General features: G+C 31.6%; 1 protein-coding gene across 2 annotated transcripts; it reads right to left on the bottom strand.

The window, feature by feature from the left end:
* Window positions 1-889: 889 nt before the first annotated feature.
* Window positions 890-18,469, bottom strand: LOC143067808 (serine/threonine-protein phosphatase 5-like). Of its 2 annotated transcripts, none has more exons than XM_076241361.1 (14): window positions 18,311-18,469; window positions 15,716-15,885; window positions 11,692-11,763; window positions 10,969-11,110; window positions 10,586-10,707; window positions 8,793-8,858; window positions 7,907-8,005; window positions 6,450-6,555; window positions 4,467-4,527; window positions 3,618-3,699; window positions 2,715-2,802; window positions 2,109-2,328; window positions 1,651-1,732; window positions 890-1,080 (listed from the first exon to the last, which is right to left on the bottom strand). In XM_076241361.1, the coding sequence occupies exons 1-14, from the start codon at window positions 18,441-18,443 to the stop codon at window positions 1,024-1,026; spliced, it is 1,500 nt and encodes a 499-aa protein (XP_076097476.1). In that variant the 5' UTR covers window positions 18,444-18,469; the 3' UTR covers window positions 890-1,023. The 2 variants fall into 2 exon arrangements, with proteins under 2 accessions (XP_076097476.1, XP_076097475.1); XM_076241360.1 differs by having other exon boundaries at window positions 3,618-3,696; window positions 4,464-4,527.
* Between the last annotated feature and the right edge of the window lie 2,680 nt (window positions 18,470-21,149).

A 21,149-nucleotide genomic window follows, 5' to 3' on the forward strand; every position in this document is an offset into this window, starting at 1 on the left:
CAAAGGTGAAATACCACTGTGAAATGGTCAATCATCAAAAATACCTGATGATACAAGGATGGCTGAACAAAAGTAACAAATAGGTATACATGATTAGTATCAATCAAATGAAAACTGGGCTCCTTATCTTTTGATACTGCAAAGTTATGTGACTTTATTCAGTCCAAAATTGAAAAATGCAATGTATTTAGTCAATTTCAGTTTGTTAGATTTTATACATACTTTACCAAACTATTCTGAATATAAGTCTAAGTGTGTAAAAAGAGGGACAAAAGATACCAGAGGGACAGTCAAACTCATAAATCGAAACTGAACTGACATGCCATGGCTAAAAATGAAAAAGACAAGTAGACAAACAATAGTACACACGTCACAACATAGAAAACTAAAGAATAAGCAACACAAACCCCACCAAAAACTATGGGTGATCTCAGGTGCTCTGGAAGGGTAAGCAGATCCTGCTACACATATGGCACCCGCTGTGTTGCTCATGTTATAACAAATCCGGTAAATAGTCTAATTCAGTAGGTCACATTCATAAAAGGGAAGGGGATTGTAGTTACAACGTAAGGAACATATCCAATCCGATGGAAGATTTTTGGAAAATTCACTTATCATTTCTGAAGAATAGATTGACTGAACTAGTATCCCTAACTTTAACTAGTTATTAAAAGGGGGTATCTGTATAAACTCACTTCAGAGAGTTTGTGCACCCCTCTTGAGAAATTCAACCATACACTTTGTAAATCTCTACCTATCAATATATTTGCAGAATTAAAACCTAATCTTACCCATCTACTTTTGGACAAATGTAAATACATTTCTTCAAAAGTCTGGAAACTCCTGGCAATTAGTATAAAATACCTGTGTTTTGATTGACTTACAGGAATAGTCTGAATATTTATTTATTTAAGGGCCTTTAGACAAAATAACAGAGAGACAGTGATATTTTGCTCTGTATTTGATACAGATATGATAAAATAATGTCCATGTTTCCTGAGAATCACTACAGTCTTCCATCTGTCAAAATAATCCAAATAATGGGTTTGCATAGGCCATTGGCTTCACATTGGGATGTGGCTGAAATATACAAATATAAAAATATATAGCATTTAAGATACTTAAAATACTCCATGTAAACATAAAGAATATGAAATTTTCATTATTGAATATTTAATCTTTATTGTTAAGAATGTGTTTGATAATTTAAAAGAGAGTCTTTGTTTGGGATGGTTGGTGTTATTAACCTCAATAGAATAATAAATGTATCTCTTCAAAGTTTCAAAGCCATAAGTGGAGCTCATGATTTCTCAAAATATCAAATATTTTTCTATGATCGAATTTCGTATTCTTTTAAGACAGGATGACCATTTTTGAAGAGGAATAGGATTAAACAATAATAATTGTTAAAAAGAATCATTTATGTATCATGATTTTCAAATGGAGGTCAAATTAAAGAACAGTATGCCATTCATTTTCCTGTTCAATTTGATATATAGTTTGCTGTTCATTCATTAATTCCTGTCCTCTCTATCAATCCAATACTATCCTAACGTAAATATAAATGACTATCTTATAAATAACTGGCAAAAACTAACTATATTTAGTGAATTTTTAATTGATGGTCAATTTTCAGACCATCACACTTACCACTGCTTCAAATGATGTGAATTTGGGGGTCAGGTCATCACCGGTGATATTGATAAAGGCTCCTTTATTTCCCATCTGATCACTGAAATTGAAATTTTTAAAGTTTTAAGTGAATGTGCACACAACTATGCAAATTGAAACTGTAATATGCTTCTATGTTAAACTTTATTACTTAAATGTATTACAGCAACAAATTTATAGATACATAATGCTTTCTTTATCAAATTCAATTAATATGCACAACAACGGAAAATGATCTAGAATGAAATCTATTGTCATTTGTCAGGGAGCTATTGTACTGTTATCTCTTGGGCTTTTGTTCTGGTCAAAATAGAAATTGTTATATCCTTTTATGAAGAACATATTACATCAAAAACATTGAAGAATAATAATGTTGTGCACATCAACTTGTGATTTAGAATTTCAGGTGCTTTAAAACATTATTAATGGTGACATACCAGTAATTAGGAGCTGAGAACACTGTTATACATTTGCCATCATGTATCACTTCGTATCCTTCTTGTTTCACTTCATGACTCCGTACAATATAGTCCAATTTATTTTTCTGAAGAAATTTCTTTGTTACATCTGGTCCAAACATGGTCCCTACCCCTCGTTTACTGTCACTGGTCCCACACATCATCTGGGGATCAGACCATAACAGTTCACACATTGCTCCTGTAAATATTTATCAAAAATGACATTTTATATCTTACATTATATCTGTCCTGTATAATCAATAAAAAGATTCAGTAATTTCCACAAAATCACAAATTAAAAGAGCTGATCATTCAATTTTTTGTTTCTGTTAATGCTCTCAACTATTTCAATTCTAACAAAGTTACTGGCAACATAACTGCAATGCCCATTCTAACAATCTTAAAAACTTATATCAGTTAGCTAACCAATATTTACTTTAGCCTAATGTATCATACTGTTACAGTTTTAGCAAATTAATAAAACTAATTTATTACATATTGAATTACAAACACCTTTATATCATGTTACAGTTCAATCAAACTTTATAATAAACATTAAACTATATTAAAAACAGCAACACCTACCACTTTCTGGAGGTTGTCTGTTACGATCTACTTTCCGTAAATCATCTAATGTTACATTTTCATCCCTGAACAATCCTCCATGCATTAACTGTAATATTAAACATTATAGATTACTATGTTCATGTTTATTGGTTGTTAGCCCTACTATATGTTCTCATCAATAATGTGAAAACTTAATGAGTTAACTCACATACCATCAAAATAAAAAAACCATTTAAACTGGTTCTACTTTTTATAATAAACTCATTCAAGATTTGAAGTCTCCACTATGACTGATATGAGTAATCTCAGCCCTTAGAAAATATGTTTGTTTCCATTTTTATTTATTTATTGTTACTTTGTCAATGTCTCCATGATTTTGATCATATCAATCTGTATTTCAATAAAAGACATTTCCCAAGAAATGAGTTGCAAATACAAATGAACAATGCTACTTTACAATTAATTCCACATCCAAACCTCTAAAAGTCTTTGAGTCATTCAAAATTCAAAATCAACTGTCTAACTTTCAGTATTCTTCTGTCATAAACATTTCTAAATCTCACTTATGTGTGAAAGCCTTCTTGATTAAAGTAATACCATTGAACAGAGCACCATTTTGATTGTTTTAAGTCATAGATTTGTCTCTTTGGTGTTAACCCAACACCCTCTTTTATTCCTATTCATTTTAGTAATCATATACATGTATATGTGACAAAAGCAAATCCTTGATATAGGATTCACACACTACTATTTATATTTATGATAGATAGAATGAATGGCAATTCCCTCATGAATCTTGCCTGTTAACATATTTGAAATGTTTAGCAGAATATCGACACCTTTGAAGGAAATTTTGAAAGGTGACCTTTTATGGTAAAGTTTTCTATAAACAATCTTTTGTTAATTTTTTTAATTACTTACTAAAATTTTATTATTTATACAGTGACATAAAGGCAGCAAATTGAATATCTCAGTAAACAGGTCAGCCATTTTACTGCTGTATGTGGTATGTGTTAAGGTTTATCATTATTAATTATTACCGGTATATACATTATATAATTCATAGTATTGTTTATTCATACATTTTATCATTTGTTTTACAAAATACATTCATTTTATAGTGTTAAATAATATTCCAGTATTGCAAAGTGTCATTATCATGAGGAAATGATGGTCAACTGTCTTTTTTGATCTTATAATATTGTGTGAAGTGATTTTTCCTTAAAAGTCATGGTGTATATTGACATATATATGTATATTAAATGCCCTGCTGCTGACCTCAGGGAGGACATAACTTAGTCTACAGTAAAGCTGTTTAAAAACCAGTAAAACTGTGAGCTACTGCTCACTGATGATATCCCTGTCGAAATATTTTGGTAAACAGGGAGTTGTTGAGTGATAAATCAGAAAACCAAACGGACTTATATAAACCCTGAGACCAAATTTCACATAACATGTAATGTAGTTACTGAGAAAAAATGCGACAAAAATTGTCAACTTGGCTATCATGTGTTAAATGATACAAGTCATCAGTAAACAGAAAGTTGTTGAGTGATGAACCTGAAAACGCATCACACAGTATAGCTGACTTATATAAACCCTGAAACCAAATTTCAGAAATCCTTGTATTGTAGTTCTTAAGAAAACTGTGAAGAAAATAATCATGGGATGGACGGACTGACGGATTGACTAACAGATGGATAGACAGACAGAGGTCAAACAGTATACCCCCACTTTTTTAAAGCGGGGGTATAATAATGAAAAGGATATTTTGATTTCACTTCTCCTTCAAAACCATACATCTGGTTCATTGTTGCACTTTCATGATTCCCTAAAAATAAAAATAAAACCATAGAAGTTTTAATTACAATAGTGTATCTACATTTCCTTTATTTGCACATTTTTTAAAAAAACAGGAGATATTACGGTACAAAAGATAAAAACAACATTTACTGAGCATATCTTAGTAATATCTTTAATAAAAGACACAGTCAACAGCATATGAGGTCTAAGAAGTTAATCTATAGTGATCATTATAACTTTTCAACTATAAAGTTTTCAAACCCCTAAGTGGCAAGGTATGTTAGACTGAATTTAATTGAAAAGGATTGCCAGGTTTATTTCCAAAGGTCAATGATTCTCCCAAGGTACCCTAGCTTCTTCCATCAATAACCAGATGCTCTGCAGGGTGCAGCTTTATACGACCGCAGAGGTCTAACCCTGAACGGTTGGGGCAAGTATGGACACAACATTCAAGCTGGATACAGCTCAGAATTTTGATTGTGATTAAATAGTTGACACAGCATAGGTTTCTGACACAGAATGAATGTGGTCTAATGAACTTCATATACTTTTTTTGCTTTTGAGCAATTCACTATGCTGTTGAATATTAATCCTAAAAGAAGAAAGAAGAAATTTTCTTTTTAATTTCTGTAATCTGAAATGACAAAAATTGAACACCCAATTTTTTTTTCATCTCCCCCTTTTTGCTTTAATTTATCAGTTGGTAGTAAAGTGAATATTGCATTGTATATTGTATATAGCATTGATTTAAGTTGATTCAACTACTATTCTGGACAAAGAAAGATAACTCCAATTTTCAAAAAAGATTTCATAAAGCATTGGCTTTAGGTGATTCAACAACCATTCTGGACAAAGAAAGATAACTCCAATTTATTTTCTTGAAACTACAAAAATGCTTGTTTTTTGCCCCTTTTTGGCCCTTTATTTCTAGACTGTTTGTCCCATAACCCTTAAAAATATATCCCAACCTTCTAATTATGGTATTTAACATTGTGGTACAGTTTTAGAACAATTGAAATACTTATACACAATTTATTGTCCTGACACTAGATAAATGCTTGTTTTGGCCCCTTTGTGCCCCTAATTTTGAAACCTTAGGGACCATAACCTCCAAAATTAATCCCAAGCTTCCTTTTGTGGTTATAAACATTGTGTTAAAATTTTATTGATTTCTATTTACTTATACTAAAGTTATTATCCCGAAACCATCCGTCGTCGAACTATGCTGACGACGACGACGTGATACCAATATTTTTAAAAAATTTGCCATCGTATAAAAACTAGCCTCTATTTCCAGAAAAGAATATCCTGCCAGGTTTAAGGGTGAATATGAGAGTCAAAAAATTAACACAAAGGACAATATTAGCCAAGTTGGTAATTTAATAGCTCATCAATTAAAAGCTTTAAATAATTGTCAAAAAAGGATTAGAAGGTCAAATGCAGGGTCAAACCGAGGTCTTGAAATTTTTTAATTGCTGCTTCTTAACAAAGCATGTTCACTGTTGACTAAGAGCAGTCCTGTACACTTGGAATTAGAATAATGTGTTCTGGTCTTCTTGCTAACTATCAACTTGTGAACTAGCACCATAAAAATCCAGCTCATTGTTTCAGACTTGAATAAAGTAGGATTCATGTACACACCACAATTACATTTTTTAGTCCTGGTATGCATGTAATATCAGCCTCTGGATGTCAAACATCTATTAATCATCATCAACATTCTCATGTATATTTTTCTTTTTTGTGTTGTATGTTTTGGACAATATTTTTTTTGATTAGATGTTTTGTGTTTTCGATCAGTTGACATTGTTCTTGTGATAAATTAAGTTATTTCCTAGGATTTCTTGTTTCATATACATCTATCCTACATCCCTCACCCTCTCCAAATACTTCTATCAATAACTAAAAGTAAAATGTATTTGAATTATAAATTTTTATCAAAAAACTTACCCCTGGCCATATAAAAACTATCTGGATACAAAAGCTTAAAACTAAATAAAACAAATATACATTCTACAGAGAATGACCCTCGGTCTACAAAATCACCATTAAATAACTGGTCAAAGGTTAAGGAAATTTTACTAACTAAATTTACAGCCCATATAACATGTGTAAAAAGACTCTTTTACCTTAAAAAGGTAATATATTTTCAAGAATATGAATTTAGTTCTCAATGCTATATTTTCTTACACACTTCATTGTTGGTTCTAAAATTATGTTTTAACATCTAGATACAAACTACCTTTGAATAGACTTATTAAGAAGGGATATAGTTACGATACTGTTGTCAGGTCATTAAAGATTGCATATTTTGGCGTTAATATTGATTCACTTATAGGGTCTTTGCATCGGAACTAAACACATTTATTCAAAAACCAGTTGTTGGCATGACACAGGTTATGTTCTTCTCATATATGTTATGATGGTATGATACTAAACCCCTAACAGGAAGGATTGTGCCTGATGTTCATATGATGAAATCATAATCTTTTAGTCAGTTTAATTGAAGTCTGGAGCTGGCATGTCAGTTAACTGCTAGTAGTCTGTTGTTATTTATGTATTATTGTCATTTTGTTTATTTTCTTTGGTTACATCTTCTGACATCAGACTCGGACTTCTCTTGAACTATATTTTAATGTGCGTATTGTTATGCGTTTACTTTTCTACATTGGCTAGAGGTATAGGGGGAGGGTTGAGATCTCACAAACATGTTTAACCCCGCCACATTTTTGCGCCTGTCCCAAGTCAGGAGCCTCTGGCCTTTGTTAGTCTTTTATCATTTTAATTTTAGTTTCTTGTGTACAATTTGGAAATTAGTATGGCGTTCATTATCACTGAACTAGTATATATTTGTTTAGGGGCCAGTTGAAGGACGCCTCCGGGTGCGGGAATTTCTCGCTACATTGAAGACCTGTTGATGACCTTCTGCTGTTGTTTTTTTCTATGGTCGGGTTGTTGTCTCTTTGGCACATTCCCCATTTCCATTCTCAATTTTAAATAGCAGTGAGATAGTAACTTAACAACAGATAACAGCTAAATATGATCCAGTGATGGATTCAGCGGTTGTGCAGGTTCTAACGACCCTTTTAATGTAAAATTTATCCTTTTTTAGAATAAAATAGTAAAAAAAAAATCATATATTCTTTTATCTTCAATTAAACCCCTTTCAAAAAACCTTGATCAGTCCCTGTGATTAAACAGATTTTTTTTACATTTATCATAATTTCGTTCAAGCTCTATAATACCACTTAGCATCATACAGCTTTTTTCACATTTATTATAATTTCATTCAAACTCTAAAGTACCACTTAGTGTTGTAGATTTTTTTACGTTTAGTATAGTTCATTCAAACTCTATAATACCACTTATCATTGTAGATTTGTGTAAGCTGACGTTGTAAAGGATACATAAGGATTATCTACAGACGGTAAACCATTTAACTTAAATATATTAAGTAGATCATAATACTGCCCATGTATATCACCACATATAGTAAACTTTTGTCCCTGAAAATAGAAATCATTTCCTTATTCATAAATCATTTTTATTAAGACCAATTATGGACACACATAAAGCTGGTATACAGATTTTTTTTTTATCTTTATATCTATTATGTTAATTTGTGATCCCAAAGTGGACTTCTTTAGAGAACTGCATTCAAATATTTCCTTTTTTAAGTTTTTAGAATATGAGTTAACTATCTATATATGCTGATTGTTTATTTTAAGTTGTGTCTTTGTCTAGAGACTGATTTTCATCGAGCCCCTCTGAAACTATACAAAGTCGGAAATATTTGTGAATGTATTTTATAAATGTAGTGTTTTATACTTCTTAAATTTGTCTTTGAAACAAAAAAAAATCTTTTTTCCACAGAAAACACTAATTTTTGAGAAAATATCCAACCATTAACTATACTTGTCTTGTATGCTTTCATGCATGCTCAGTTGAGGTACTGCTGCTATATTTTAAAACTCTATGTTACTACACTTGTCAATTTGTACCGCAATTTTGTGGGCATCTTTTAGTAGGTGGTATGGCAACATTGAGCGTTTATAATATAGAATTTTATATAGACTATTAATTAATATTGTAGACCATGAATTTAGTGTCAAAACACAGATACTACAATACAAACAATGTTTAATCCAATTCTGTATTTCTCTATTTTTATTGGCTATCTTAAATGTATTGTAGAAATAATTGACTTTCTTTCATAGTTTGCAACCATCAAATTATTTTGAGAACAACAAGATGAAATTAACGATGTAAAAAATTGCCTTGTGTTGACCTTACCTTTGGCACATCTATATCTACCAGTGAAGGTTGATTTTTAAATAAGTCTTTAATTTGCAATAATATCTGAAAGTAAATCAGACAATATTATCTTTAAATAAATAAAGTAAATGCAGCTAATGCAGGGAGTATAAATGTTGCAGCAAAAGGTTTGTGTATCCTTGTGTTATCGGTTCTCGATAGTGTAAGAAACGTTTGCTCGGTAGGGCCAGTTCTTCAAATAAATGTAGTCAAAGCTGATTGTGTTAATTTATTAGATACTTTTATTCATTTCCTATTATCCAAACGATTTTCTCTTGCGTAAATCAAGAAAAATCAAAACATCTGTTGTTGTGCTCAATTTTGACATTGTGTGCAATACGTCATCAGTTCTCGATAGTTGTGAAAAGTATAGTATGGTAAGCATGTTTGATATTAATAGAAGATTTAAAATTACGCAAATTGAAGAAAAGCATCAATTAACTATCATTTGTCGCTAGAAAACATTTTTTTTAATGCATTATAGCCTTATTGATCAATTAAGATCAAAAAAATACAGGCATATTTAACGGATATCCTAGGAATTATCACTCAAGGACAAAAATATGCATTGAATATTAATTTTAGATGATTTTAAATTATTGAACCAATTCTTATATGTTATAAGATGTTGTCACAGCTGTTTTTAATATTTTCTGTCACAGTAACAATACTTAAAGGCATTATTTTTCCGATAATTGAATTGAGTTAATTTTTATAGTTGATAAGATATGACCCAAACTGCGTTCCATAGATTTTTTTCCAAAGCAACATCACACCACATCTTACAATTGTGTATAACGTAGGTGGACTTGACCTTCTTTTTCAAGCTAAGTTTTGTTTACATTTGAAAATGTGTTTTTTATGAACCAAGGGCATGAAATTGGGGTTATTTTGGGAATAAGGAAAAGTAGGCTAAAATCGGAAAATATTATTTTTACTGTTGTAAAATGTCTGAAAACTTGAAATGTTGAAATTAATGCTTGCTTGAAGCAAGTTTCTATTCTGTCCTTAAAATACAGACAAATAGAAAACATGTGCGATTTCGCAAACTACTTTTATTTTAAACTATGTGCATTGCTATCGAGAATTGATTACTATCGAGAACAGATGACTACACGATACTGGTAAGAGATATTTGTATGTTAGAAATAAAACTGAATTTTATGATGAACAAAAACTAAATATACCATTGATAACAACAAGATAGTAAAAGACCATTCATAAATTGAAGTAAATTATATCAAAGGTAAATTCTGAAGCATTACCACTTGTATGTAAAGTAGCTCTCTGACAACAAGTAAAGGTTAAAATGTAGTTCTTTATATTGTTTTGATGTATTTCATAATATTTTTGTTACCTTAACCTCATTTTCATCTAAAGTATCAAGCAAATGCATATTCTATTCAGTACCTTGAATTTTTTTAACAGATAACAATAAAAAAATCTTGATCCAATCTCATCAGTACTTGAACTTGCTAGACATGATAGTTTTGGGGAATACCCTGAGTGCATTTTCAGAGATAAATATTGTAAGAAACACTTTTCTACCGGATTTTTACTAGTTTTTAAAGTTTGGAGGTAAATAGAGACATCAAGTTACAGACTAAAGAAATATTCTATTATCAACTAAAATAACTAAATGGAATAAGAGGGGTAATTCAATTTACTATAATTTGGTTAAGTGGAATATTATAATTCAAATCGTAAACTATGTATGATTGGGATCTTTGAGGATCTTTTATAGATTTTTTTTAAATAAATACATAGTTTACCTGGAATGCAAATCTACTGTGTAATTTCTTCTGGTCTCTAAATGTATCAAGTAAATCTTGTACAAATTTAAGTGTAACCTTTCCATCCTCTAACACTGGTCCTGAGTAGTCTCCTTCAATTGCTACAGATCAAAAAAATACAGGTGTTAATATAAAGTTGGAGAAGATCCTAAAACATTGGAAGACAATGCTGTTCATTCTAACAGTTCTCTAAAAATATTCGATGCGTTTAAATATGTTATCCAAGAATAAAAGCATTCTTTTGATAGTCTTTCACATATGAAAATAAATAAAATCTACAAATTGAAAGACAAAGAAGAAAAAATATCAATCACAGAAAGTTTTGGTCATGATATGCCAAAAACAACTTTCATTATACATACTCAATGATTCCAAGTCAATAGTTTCTGACACTGGCTTTTCCTCTACTGCAATGGCTTTCTCAAAGGCTATTCTTTTTACTATTTTGCCACATTCATTAAACTTTGCCCTTGCATCTTTATCACTTGGCTTTACTTTGACAACCTGAAAAAAAATATGCATAAAAGTGTTTTGATTTATAAACAGTAGTAGAAGGAAAGGACATTAAAGTATAGAAAATAAAAGAATGTCATTGTCCCCTGTGTTGCACCTATTTTATAGACTGCTGAAATAGATCTTTGATTATCTTGTTAAAGAAATGAATTACATTTCAAACAGACACACATTGGCTTCACCAATAGTACACTATAAGTTTTATAAAAATCTGGCAAGAATTGTACCTGTGTGAGCGCTAACCAAAACCATTTTCCATAAATTCAATATTTCCCAAAGGCATAACTCTTTAAAAGAAAAAGAACGCCTAATTCTACCATTGGTACCTTGGCCCATGTAATGACTAGCTTAAAAGAAGGTCAATTTGCAAAATCAACATTTGACCATGGAATATAAACCGAATGTCCCCTTCTGCTGCCATGCTGATATATTTCCAAAGTAGAGGCCATGTTTACCTCCTAGAGTACATCATAGTATTATCAAATGTTAAGCACCATTTACTCACTTGATATAGTAATATTAATCATGTTAATTGAAGATCAAGTTTTTAAAAGTTAAATTATAATGCTTACAGCTTCAAAATCTTTCAATGCAAGTTTAAACTTCCCCAGCGCCATGTTAGCTGATGCCCTTCTGTAGTAAGCCTGAAAAAAATACATAGATGAATTTGAAAACATATCATCATTTTTCAACCATTGATGTATCATGTCCTACTGTCACATCAAATCAATTCTCCTAAGTTATATTCATTATTAGATATTACATGTATTTAGAAACAGACTATGAATGATTAACTTCCTACTGACCCTTAAGTTTTAGAGGAGAAAATTTTGAAATAATCGAGGCCTACAAACAGAAACTAAATGAAAGCAATAGCTCACTCTAGACCTATAAGCTAACAGATAATGTTTTTTTGAGAGCTTAAAATCTGTTTATTGACCTGCAAATGTTAAGCAGTTTTCCAGTAAGTTATTTCTGGTAAAATGTGTCTTAGAAGTTTTATCATTATAATGCTTGGACACCACAGGTCTATAAATGGGGGTACTAGAATACTAGATATAACAGGTCTATAAATGAGGGTACTTGAATACTAGATATAACAGGTCTATAAATGGGGGTACTAGAATACTAGATATAACAGGTCTATAAATGGGGGTACTAGAATACTAGATATAACAGGTCTATAAATGGGGGTACTAGAATACAAGATATAACAGGTCTATAAACTGGGGTACTAGAATACTAGATATAACAGGTTTATAAATGGGGGTACTAGAATACTAGATATAACAGGTCTATAAATGGGAGTACTAGAATACTAGATATAACAGGTCTATAAATGGGGGTACTAGAATACAAGATATAACAGGTCTATAAACTGGGGTACTAGAATACTAGATATAACAGGTTTATAAATGGGGGTACTAGAATACTAGATATAACAGGTCTATAAATGGGAGTACTAGAATACTAGATATAACAGGTCTATAAATGGGGGTACTAGAATACTAGATATAACAGGTCTATAAATGGGAGTACTAGAATACAAGATATAACAGGTCTATAAATGGGGGTACTAGAATACTAGATATAACAGGTCTATAAATGGGGGTACTGGAATACTAGATATAACAGGTCTATAAATGGGGGTACTAGAATACTAGATATAACAGGTCTATAAATGGGGGTACTAGAATACTAGATATAACAGGTCTATAAATGGGGGTACTAGAATATTAGATATAACAGGTCTATAAATGGGGGTACTAGAATACTAGATATAACAGGTCTATAAATGGGAGTACTAGAATACAAGATATAATTCTGGTGCCCAGCTCTGGTCATTTTATTTGCAGGGGAACTCACACAGAGGTTATGTTGGTAGAGCATAGTTAGCTTTTTCGGCAATACTGTTATAATTAATGGTAAATGAAACCAGGGGTTTCATTATCTTTCATGTTGACTGGTACTTTCCATGTTTCTAGGTGGTACTTTTCAGTTTATTCCATGAATATCTTTTATAAAAATTCCTACATTTAGGCGGTACTTGTCAATAGCATAGGAGGGTAAAAGTACCGGGTACCGCCTCCTAATGAATGGCCTGTGAAACTTGAAAATTGAATGTTTGTATAAATTAATTATTCACAAATAGATATATTGTACATATTTACATTGCATGTCATCTTTGAATTAAACATCTCTAAGTCACCATGATTTGATACTACATGTATCCTCAATTAAGAAAACTTTGTTCATTGTATATAACTTTTTAGTATATCACTTTTTCAGAGCAATCATTCTGTTCTCAAACACCCCAAAAAACTACACTTTTCAAACAATCACCCTTTTTGTATTATGACTTTTATAATTTATCTAACCAATCAAAATACATAACTGGGGGTGGTATCTTTTAATTCCACTAACTAAACTATGATCCCTTAGATACCTTTTCTTTAATTAACACTTTTATGGTAAAAAATCAATTATGTAAGAATATAAAACACTTTATCTATCTACAATAGGAAATGGCTTATAAGCTTACATTTTGAAAGGTGATCAAAATAATTTTACAAGTATGTATGTCTTAATCCCTAATTAAGAATTTAGAAATGTATACATAATTATGACATTTTTGATACAAGTCATGTAAAGTTTTTAACAAGTCAATACTTAGTTTTGACAGGGCCCACTACGTTTGCGCGCATTTGGGGATTAAAATGTTTTACATTTGCGCGCAGTTTTTGATTACATTTGCGCGCATTCATTTTACAGGTAAACTCAGGTAAAAATATAAATAACAAGAGGCTGTCACAACGACAGCAAACTGGATTTATTAACATTTATTTGTGTCCTGGCAATATCACAAGAACCATTACTGATGAATGGTGAAAGTGAAAATCGTCAATATCAAATTTGACCTCCATTTTGTCATCAGTATCAACATATTAAAATTTGAAAAGCTTAGATTGAATGGTTCATGAGTAAATGCAACAACGTGAATGGAAACACCATTTTACGATCTTTCAAGAACCATAACTCCTGAACGGTAAAAGTCAAAATCGTCATTATTGAACTTGACCTCTATTTTGTCATCAGTAACAACATATTAAAATTTCAAAAGCTTTGGTTGAATGGTTCATGAGAAAATGCACGGACACGACGGGAAACACCATTTTTCAATCTTTCAAGAACCATAACTCCTGAACGGTAAAAGTCAAAATCGTCATTATTGAACTTGACCTCCATTTTGTCATCAGTAACAGCATATTAAAATTTCGGAAGCTTTGGTAGAACAGTTCATGCATAAATGCACGGACACGACTGGAAACTCCATTTTTCAATCTTTCAAGAACCATAACTCCTGAACGGTAACAGTCAAATTCGTCATTATTGAACTTGACCTCCATTCTGTCATTAGTAACAACATATTAAAATTTGGGAAGCTTTGGTAGAACAGTTCATGCGTAAATGCACGGACAACTTCATTTTTCAATCTTTCAAGAACCATAACTCATGAACGGTAAAAGTCAAAATCGCCATTATTGAACTTGACCTTCGTATAGTTGTCAGTAATAACATATTAAAATTTTAAAAGCTTTGGTTGAACGGTTCATGAGTTAATGCACGGACAACATTTGATTGCTGGCCGCCCGCCCGACCGCCCGCCCGCCCGCCGTACATCCCCAAATCAATAACCGACATTTTTGTCACAAAAATCCGGTTAAAAATTAAATTAATTATAATTGACTACATTTTTTTTTTTTATTTTCATAATAAATATGACTATCAATTATTAATGTTGAAAATATTTCTTCATTCAAATTATATATTTGCATATTAAATTCTAAAACAAATTCTAAAACAAATTATAAAGTGATCATTATAAACTCGTATAGCTAACGTCATTGCGAATATTTCAGAGTGTTTCAACGAATAGTGATCGTTTTTAAAATAAGTAAATAATTTAAGTTAATTAATTTAAACATATTTATTTATAGTGGATTGGGAAACAAGTTTTGCAACTTATATTTAAGTTAGTTTGTAAAGTTACACCAAGGCACTAACATGGAGTTTCGGCATGTATACCGACATGTAAAGTAATGAATTTGTCAATGAATTAACCTTTAAGATTAGGTATGTTTTAGCATTTTAGAATTTTTATCTTTATATATTTCTAGGATTAAGTGCTTGTGCATAATGAAACGGACTTATCTTTCTCGAAATCCCACTTTAACCTCATCGTTGGTCAGCTGGGGACTAACACTAACGGAATGAGAACTTATACTTGTTAATAATTGAACAAATTATAATTAAATAAGTATTATTACCTGTATTTTACCTGGGTTTACCTGTCAAAAAAATGTGCGCAATTGTAATAAAAAGCTGCGCGCAAACGTAATGATTTTTGCGCGCAAATGTAATGGTAATGCGCGCAAACGTAATGCACCGTTTTGACATATATTCATTTTAAGTAATCAAAGCACTGAAAGTTAGCATTGTAAACTTAGGAAAATGAAGATTCATTGGCTGTTCTTACCAATGTATAAGATAAAAATAACATTGAAATTTTTATAATCCACTATTAAAACAACCAACCTTTATGTAAGATCTGTCCAACTGTAATGCCATCGTAGCATCTGTTAGAGCCAGACCAAACATTTCTGTTTTGATGTAAGCAAAGCTTCTGTTCCCATAATATGCTGCTAAACGAGGCCATTTTTCAATAGCTTGGCTGTACAGTTCTATTGCCTTTACATAGTCTGCATCTATAATAGAATAAACTATTATCAACACAATACATGTTTTTATATAATATTACTTGTATAGCTTGATAGGGATATAACCATGGTACTAGACTGAATGAGTTAATAAAAAAACTTTAACATGCCCACAAGAAATTTCAGTTCTGCATTAATATGTGGAATATAACAGTCTGAAACTTCTCAGGCATATTAAAGAAACAGTTGGATACTTCTGAGCAAATTTTTTAAAACTTTTATCGCAATTTAAGTATGCCTCTCAATAGATTTAGTGTTCTTTTATTCATACACATGTATGAATAAAAGAATATTTGTGAGCACTCACATACCCCACGTCTTCTCATTAACAGTGACAAAAAAAATCTCACTAGATTCTCAAGTTCAAAGACTCATAACTCTTACTAAGTCAACTGACAATAATTTCTTGTGACATACATGTATTATGTTCTTATTTTCTACAAAGTTTCATGAAATTCTATTGTGTGGTTTCAGAGGGTCAACAAATTGATGCATCAGAATATCAAGGCCAAAATTTTAAGTTCAAAGAGGCACAACTCCTAGAGAAATAAATAGAATCATAATTTCCTGTCCATATGCACATCTACATAATATGTCCTTTTCAACTGCTAAGTTTCATGAAATTCTGTTTTGTGGTTTAAATTTCAGTTGAGTTTTAATAACAAGAACAGGACTGATGCACAGACATGACAGACTGACCAACAAATGGGTTAAAACCTTATACCATACTGGCCAGGAGCTACATGTACTTATTTGTTTGTAACTTTCGATCTACACTATATACAGTTATTCTGAAAATTTTGTCTCAAAGATAAATTACTATGCATGAACTAGATTTTGTTTTTAAAGAAAAGATGTATTATGATGATTGTAGAATCTGTACAAATAATAGACTTGAAGGATGGTCTATTCTAGTCTGACAGAGCAATATTGATATGTACATGTATTTAATCAATAATTGGGTCACAATTATCACAAGAGACAATGTGCACAATTTGTTTATTACCTGGTCCAAACTCATAAAATGCAATAAAACATTTTAATTTATGTTTATTTCAGTTTCATCTATAGCAGTGAAACAGCCTTATTGTGCTGATGCAGTGTAAAGCAATCAACAATTAATCAATTTTCATATAACAGTTCCAGTGTATGTTACATGTCTTTGTATATTTGGGTACACAAAAGATGTGTTTAAGTCCTTAAGATGAAGAAAAATCCTCCATTCTATGAACAGGTCAATATAAACCAAAATATTTACAAAAAACCACATATTTTTCAATGCTTTTATAAGACAAATTAAAAACAAAGTATACCCCATTTCCATTCTCAATTTTACATGTATGCTACACTATGAGATATCCACTTTTCAACCATCATGACCATTTAAAAGTAATTATAACAACAATCGTAAAATACACCTTACATAATTAAAAGCCAAAGTAATTATAACAACAACTGTAAAATGCACCTTACATAATTAAAAGCACTGAATAATTTGCAAAGAAAAGTACAATAAAAATTCTCTAAATATATGAACACCAGAAATACTAGATAATGAAACTATCAAAATAAGATATTGTAAATTTCCCCTTTACCACTCATACTGCAATCATTCCTCTTCAAGGTCAATGTTTTCATTAATACCATGTGGCAATACTAAGACATGTAAGAGTTAGAAATACAGTAGACCAATGTTTAAACAGAGAAAATCCCACAAAAAGTCATTCACGTTTATTCTTGTGGGGCAAAAATATTTGCACATACTCATATTTTAAGTCCATTAATATAATATTAATGGTCCCATTTTTTACCAAAATTGGATGCAATCATGATCAGGGAATCAGATCGGATTTTTTTTTTCAAACTACTTACAGATTGAAAAAAAGGTGCATAGTTATATCTGCATCTCTTCCTTGATAAGTTTGCAAAGTTTCAACTTGTGCTTCTAAATGATGTATAAGCAAGAAATAAAAAAATCACTGAAATATTTGCCAAGGGAGATAATAATTTAAACCTAATTGAGCCTACATAAGTTAGATGTGTAGACTTGTAGAGTTTGTGCGTAGTATTAGAAAAGTCTGATAAATAGATTCATCGTTTTAATAATCATTAAATGAAGACTTACAAGACAATCAAAATTACTTGTCACCTTCCTTAATTTAGTCTCTTCACTCTTGACCTACCTGGTGATCATTATATAATACCAGAGCAATAATACGAAATATAGAAATACTGCTACATTACTGGAATTTAGTTTTACATTAGCATAGTTAAGACTAGCGTGATATAACAGATCCCAATGCAAAGTACTGGGGATTCATTTTTCTTTCGACTCGTGATCTGATCTTTTGCACCAACAGCGGACACATAACTGACAAAGAATACGTAAGGATAACTGTGAATATTGTTTTACTTTTGAAAAACTCGTTTGCCGCATTTTTCAGCTTTTCTGCTTCTGCTTGAAGTTCCTCTGGTGATTGTTTGTTTAGTATTTCCTCTTCTTTTTCCTTCTCTTCCACATTTTCAGCATCCATGCTTAGTAACATGAAAGAGTTACATCAAAGGGAAAGAACTCATTACGAAACTTTGTATGGAGGGCAGGCTTACAATTTTCTTGGTCTCGGAAAATGAAAAATCTTCCTGTGCAAAGAACTACACGAATGATATCAACAACAAATACATTAGATTATCTCATCATAATTCTTAACCTTTTTATAAACAAATTCGGTGGATTGATATTTCAATCAACTAGTCATTGTGCACTTCTACTAGTCGACCCGCACGTGGCAGGTGCGCCCGAATCCACAGTCCTAACTGACGAAAAAGCCCGGATTGTCAGTTTTCCTATCGAAGATCAATGGTTCTTTGAAAGTTTCAGGGCACTCTTTCTTTACTCAACTTATATAAAGCACGAAATAGCACATTAGTGCTTATAGCGGTATTAAAAAACGAGCCTCCTCGTGTTTTTTTTTTATTTTGTGATTTCTTTGCCTTTTTATAGTGATAATTTAATTATCAGATCAAATATTTCATGATTATTTGATAATCTCGGACTGTATTTTTGATTATTCATATCGGTTGAGAATAAGATTCTCTTATTGGATAAAAAGAAGTCACATGACATTCATTATTCTTCAGTAATAAATTCCATCGGTCATTAACAGAACAAAACGGACCAGAAAACCGGTCGTTAACGAACTTTTACATGATAATGACCGGTGGGGCGTGGTTTCCGTCTGATAATGACCGTTGGGGCGTGGTTTCTCTAGAGAGATGTATCTTTTATAAAACATGTTCCTGTTTAACTACTCGAGTTCGCTTTAGGCATTTTGAATTTATGAGAATTTTTTTAAAACATAGTTTCTCAATGACAGTGGTGTAGCTAGGCGGAAGCTCGGAAGCCAAGGCTTCAACATCGTTTTGCCAAAAAAAAAAAAAAAAAAAAAAAAAGAAAAGAGAGAGAGAGAGAGAGAGAGAGAGAGAGAGAGAGAGAGGAGAGAGAGAAAGAGAGAGAGTTATTTATCCCGTTCATTGACCATCTTCTTCAAGAACTAAGAGATAGGTTAATAAAAAATGAAGACCGGTTTGTAGTACAGTATTTGATTCCGTCAAAATTAGAGAATTGCTCTTTACAAGTTGTTGACCGCCTTTTTAATACATTTACTGAAGACCTTCCATCAGACCGTGATACCTTCAACATCGAGGTGGAAAGGTGGAAAGCAAGATGGTCTATAGCAGAGGGACAAATCCCTGGTACACTTGCGGAAAGTTTGAATCTGTGCAATGTTGACCTGTATCCAAACATTTACACTTGTTTGCTCATACTTTTGACAATGCCAGTGACCACTGCCACCGCTGAACGCAGTTTTAGTGTAATGCGTCGTGTAAAAACATATCTGCGTTCTACAATGACGACAGATCGACTTTCGGGGCTATGTATACTACATACGTACAAGGAGACGCCCATTGATATTGACAAAGTTATTGACTGCTTTGCAACCAAAAAGGACAGGATACTGGCTTTTTTGTTTAAAGCCACTGGTGAGAGAGAATGACTCATGACTCTATGTATTTTGAAATAAAACAAGACATGTGCACATTATTTATTTAATTCAATGAAAATCATGACAGGAAACTTAGAATTATGCAAAATGACGTGTCATAACTTGCTCAGCTTTTACACACTGTTTACTTAAGGGAGCTACCATTTGATTTTTATGGGGGGGGGGGGGCTGTAATCTCTGTCCTGCCTTTTTATTTTTCACTCTGTTTCGGTCCTGCCTTTTTTTTTTAGTTTATCCTAACTTTTTTTTACCTAAATTGTCGTCCTGACTTTTTTTTTTGCAAGTGTCTCATCCTGCCTTTTTTTTATTCAAAACTCCTGTCCTGCCTATTTTTTTCAAATTTCATCCTAGACCCCCCCCCCCCCCCCCCATAAAAATCAAATGGTAGCTCCCTAATACAGCCGAACTTGTTTTAATTTTTTTCCATTTAGTTGATAAATAAACATAATAGTTCTTGAAAAACTGGTCATTATCGTGATACATGGACTGCCCGTAGGACAGTGGTATTTACTGCGACAGCGATAACGACCTCGCCTTCGGCTTAGTCATTAGCACTATCTAAGTCAATACCACTGTCCCGTGGGCAGCCCTTATATATTCAGATTCAGATTCAATAGTTTATTAAAGTCTCACCACATACAACATGATTAAAACAAGATACAATTATAAAATTAATTATACAGTAAACATAGTTAAAACAATTAAATACATGTATGTGCCATTCTTAAAAGAATTATGAGAGACTATTAAAATACAAATAATACTTATTCATTTAATAAAATACTACAAATACAGTAGTTAATGATATAAAATACTGTTTCTCCTTGTTAAAATGTTATTGCAGGTTTTGGCAACAATATTACAAATATTGGTATTTTTAAACATATATATAAATTTTTCTTCATCAGACAAGTTTAAAAACATATCATTATGACACAATATATCAATAAAAAGTGCATGTCTTAGATCTTCATACAAGGGACAATTTAAAAGTACATGTTTTTCATCCTCTAAAAGATTACAGTTAAAACAGACTCTTTCGTCTAGATTTTTTCTTTCATATCGACCAGTTTCAACTTTGAATGGTGCTACACCACATCTAAACTTTGAAAAAGCAGTACGATGGCGCTGTGGCATTTTCTGTAGCAAATATTGCTCAGTGTTATAAGTATGTTTAAAAAGTTTATA

The sequence above is a fragment of the Mytilus galloprovincialis genome, chromosome 3 (assembly GCF_965363235.1).
Source record: "Mytilus galloprovincialis chromosome 3, xbMytGall1.hap1.1, whole genome shotgun sequence".
Lineage (NCBI taxonomy): Eukaryota > Metazoa > Mollusca > Bivalvia > Mytilida > Mytilidae > Mytilus > Mytilus galloprovincialis.

Excerpts from the sequence above, each read along its gene's own strand:
- LOC143067808 (XM_076241361.1), bottom strand. The coding sequence starts at position 18,443 with ATGTTACTAAGCATGGATGCTGAAAATGTGGAAGAGAAGGAAAAAGAA. Across the intron at positions 11,764-15,715 it reads TGGACAGATCTTACATAAAG|GCTTACTACAGAAGGGCATC; the intron begins GTTGGTTGTTTT and ends TATTTTTTTCAG. Across the intron at positions 2,803-3,617 it reads GTATAAATAATAAAATTTTA|TTAATGCATGGAGGATTGTT; the intron begins GTAAGTAATTAA and ends TTAATATTACAG.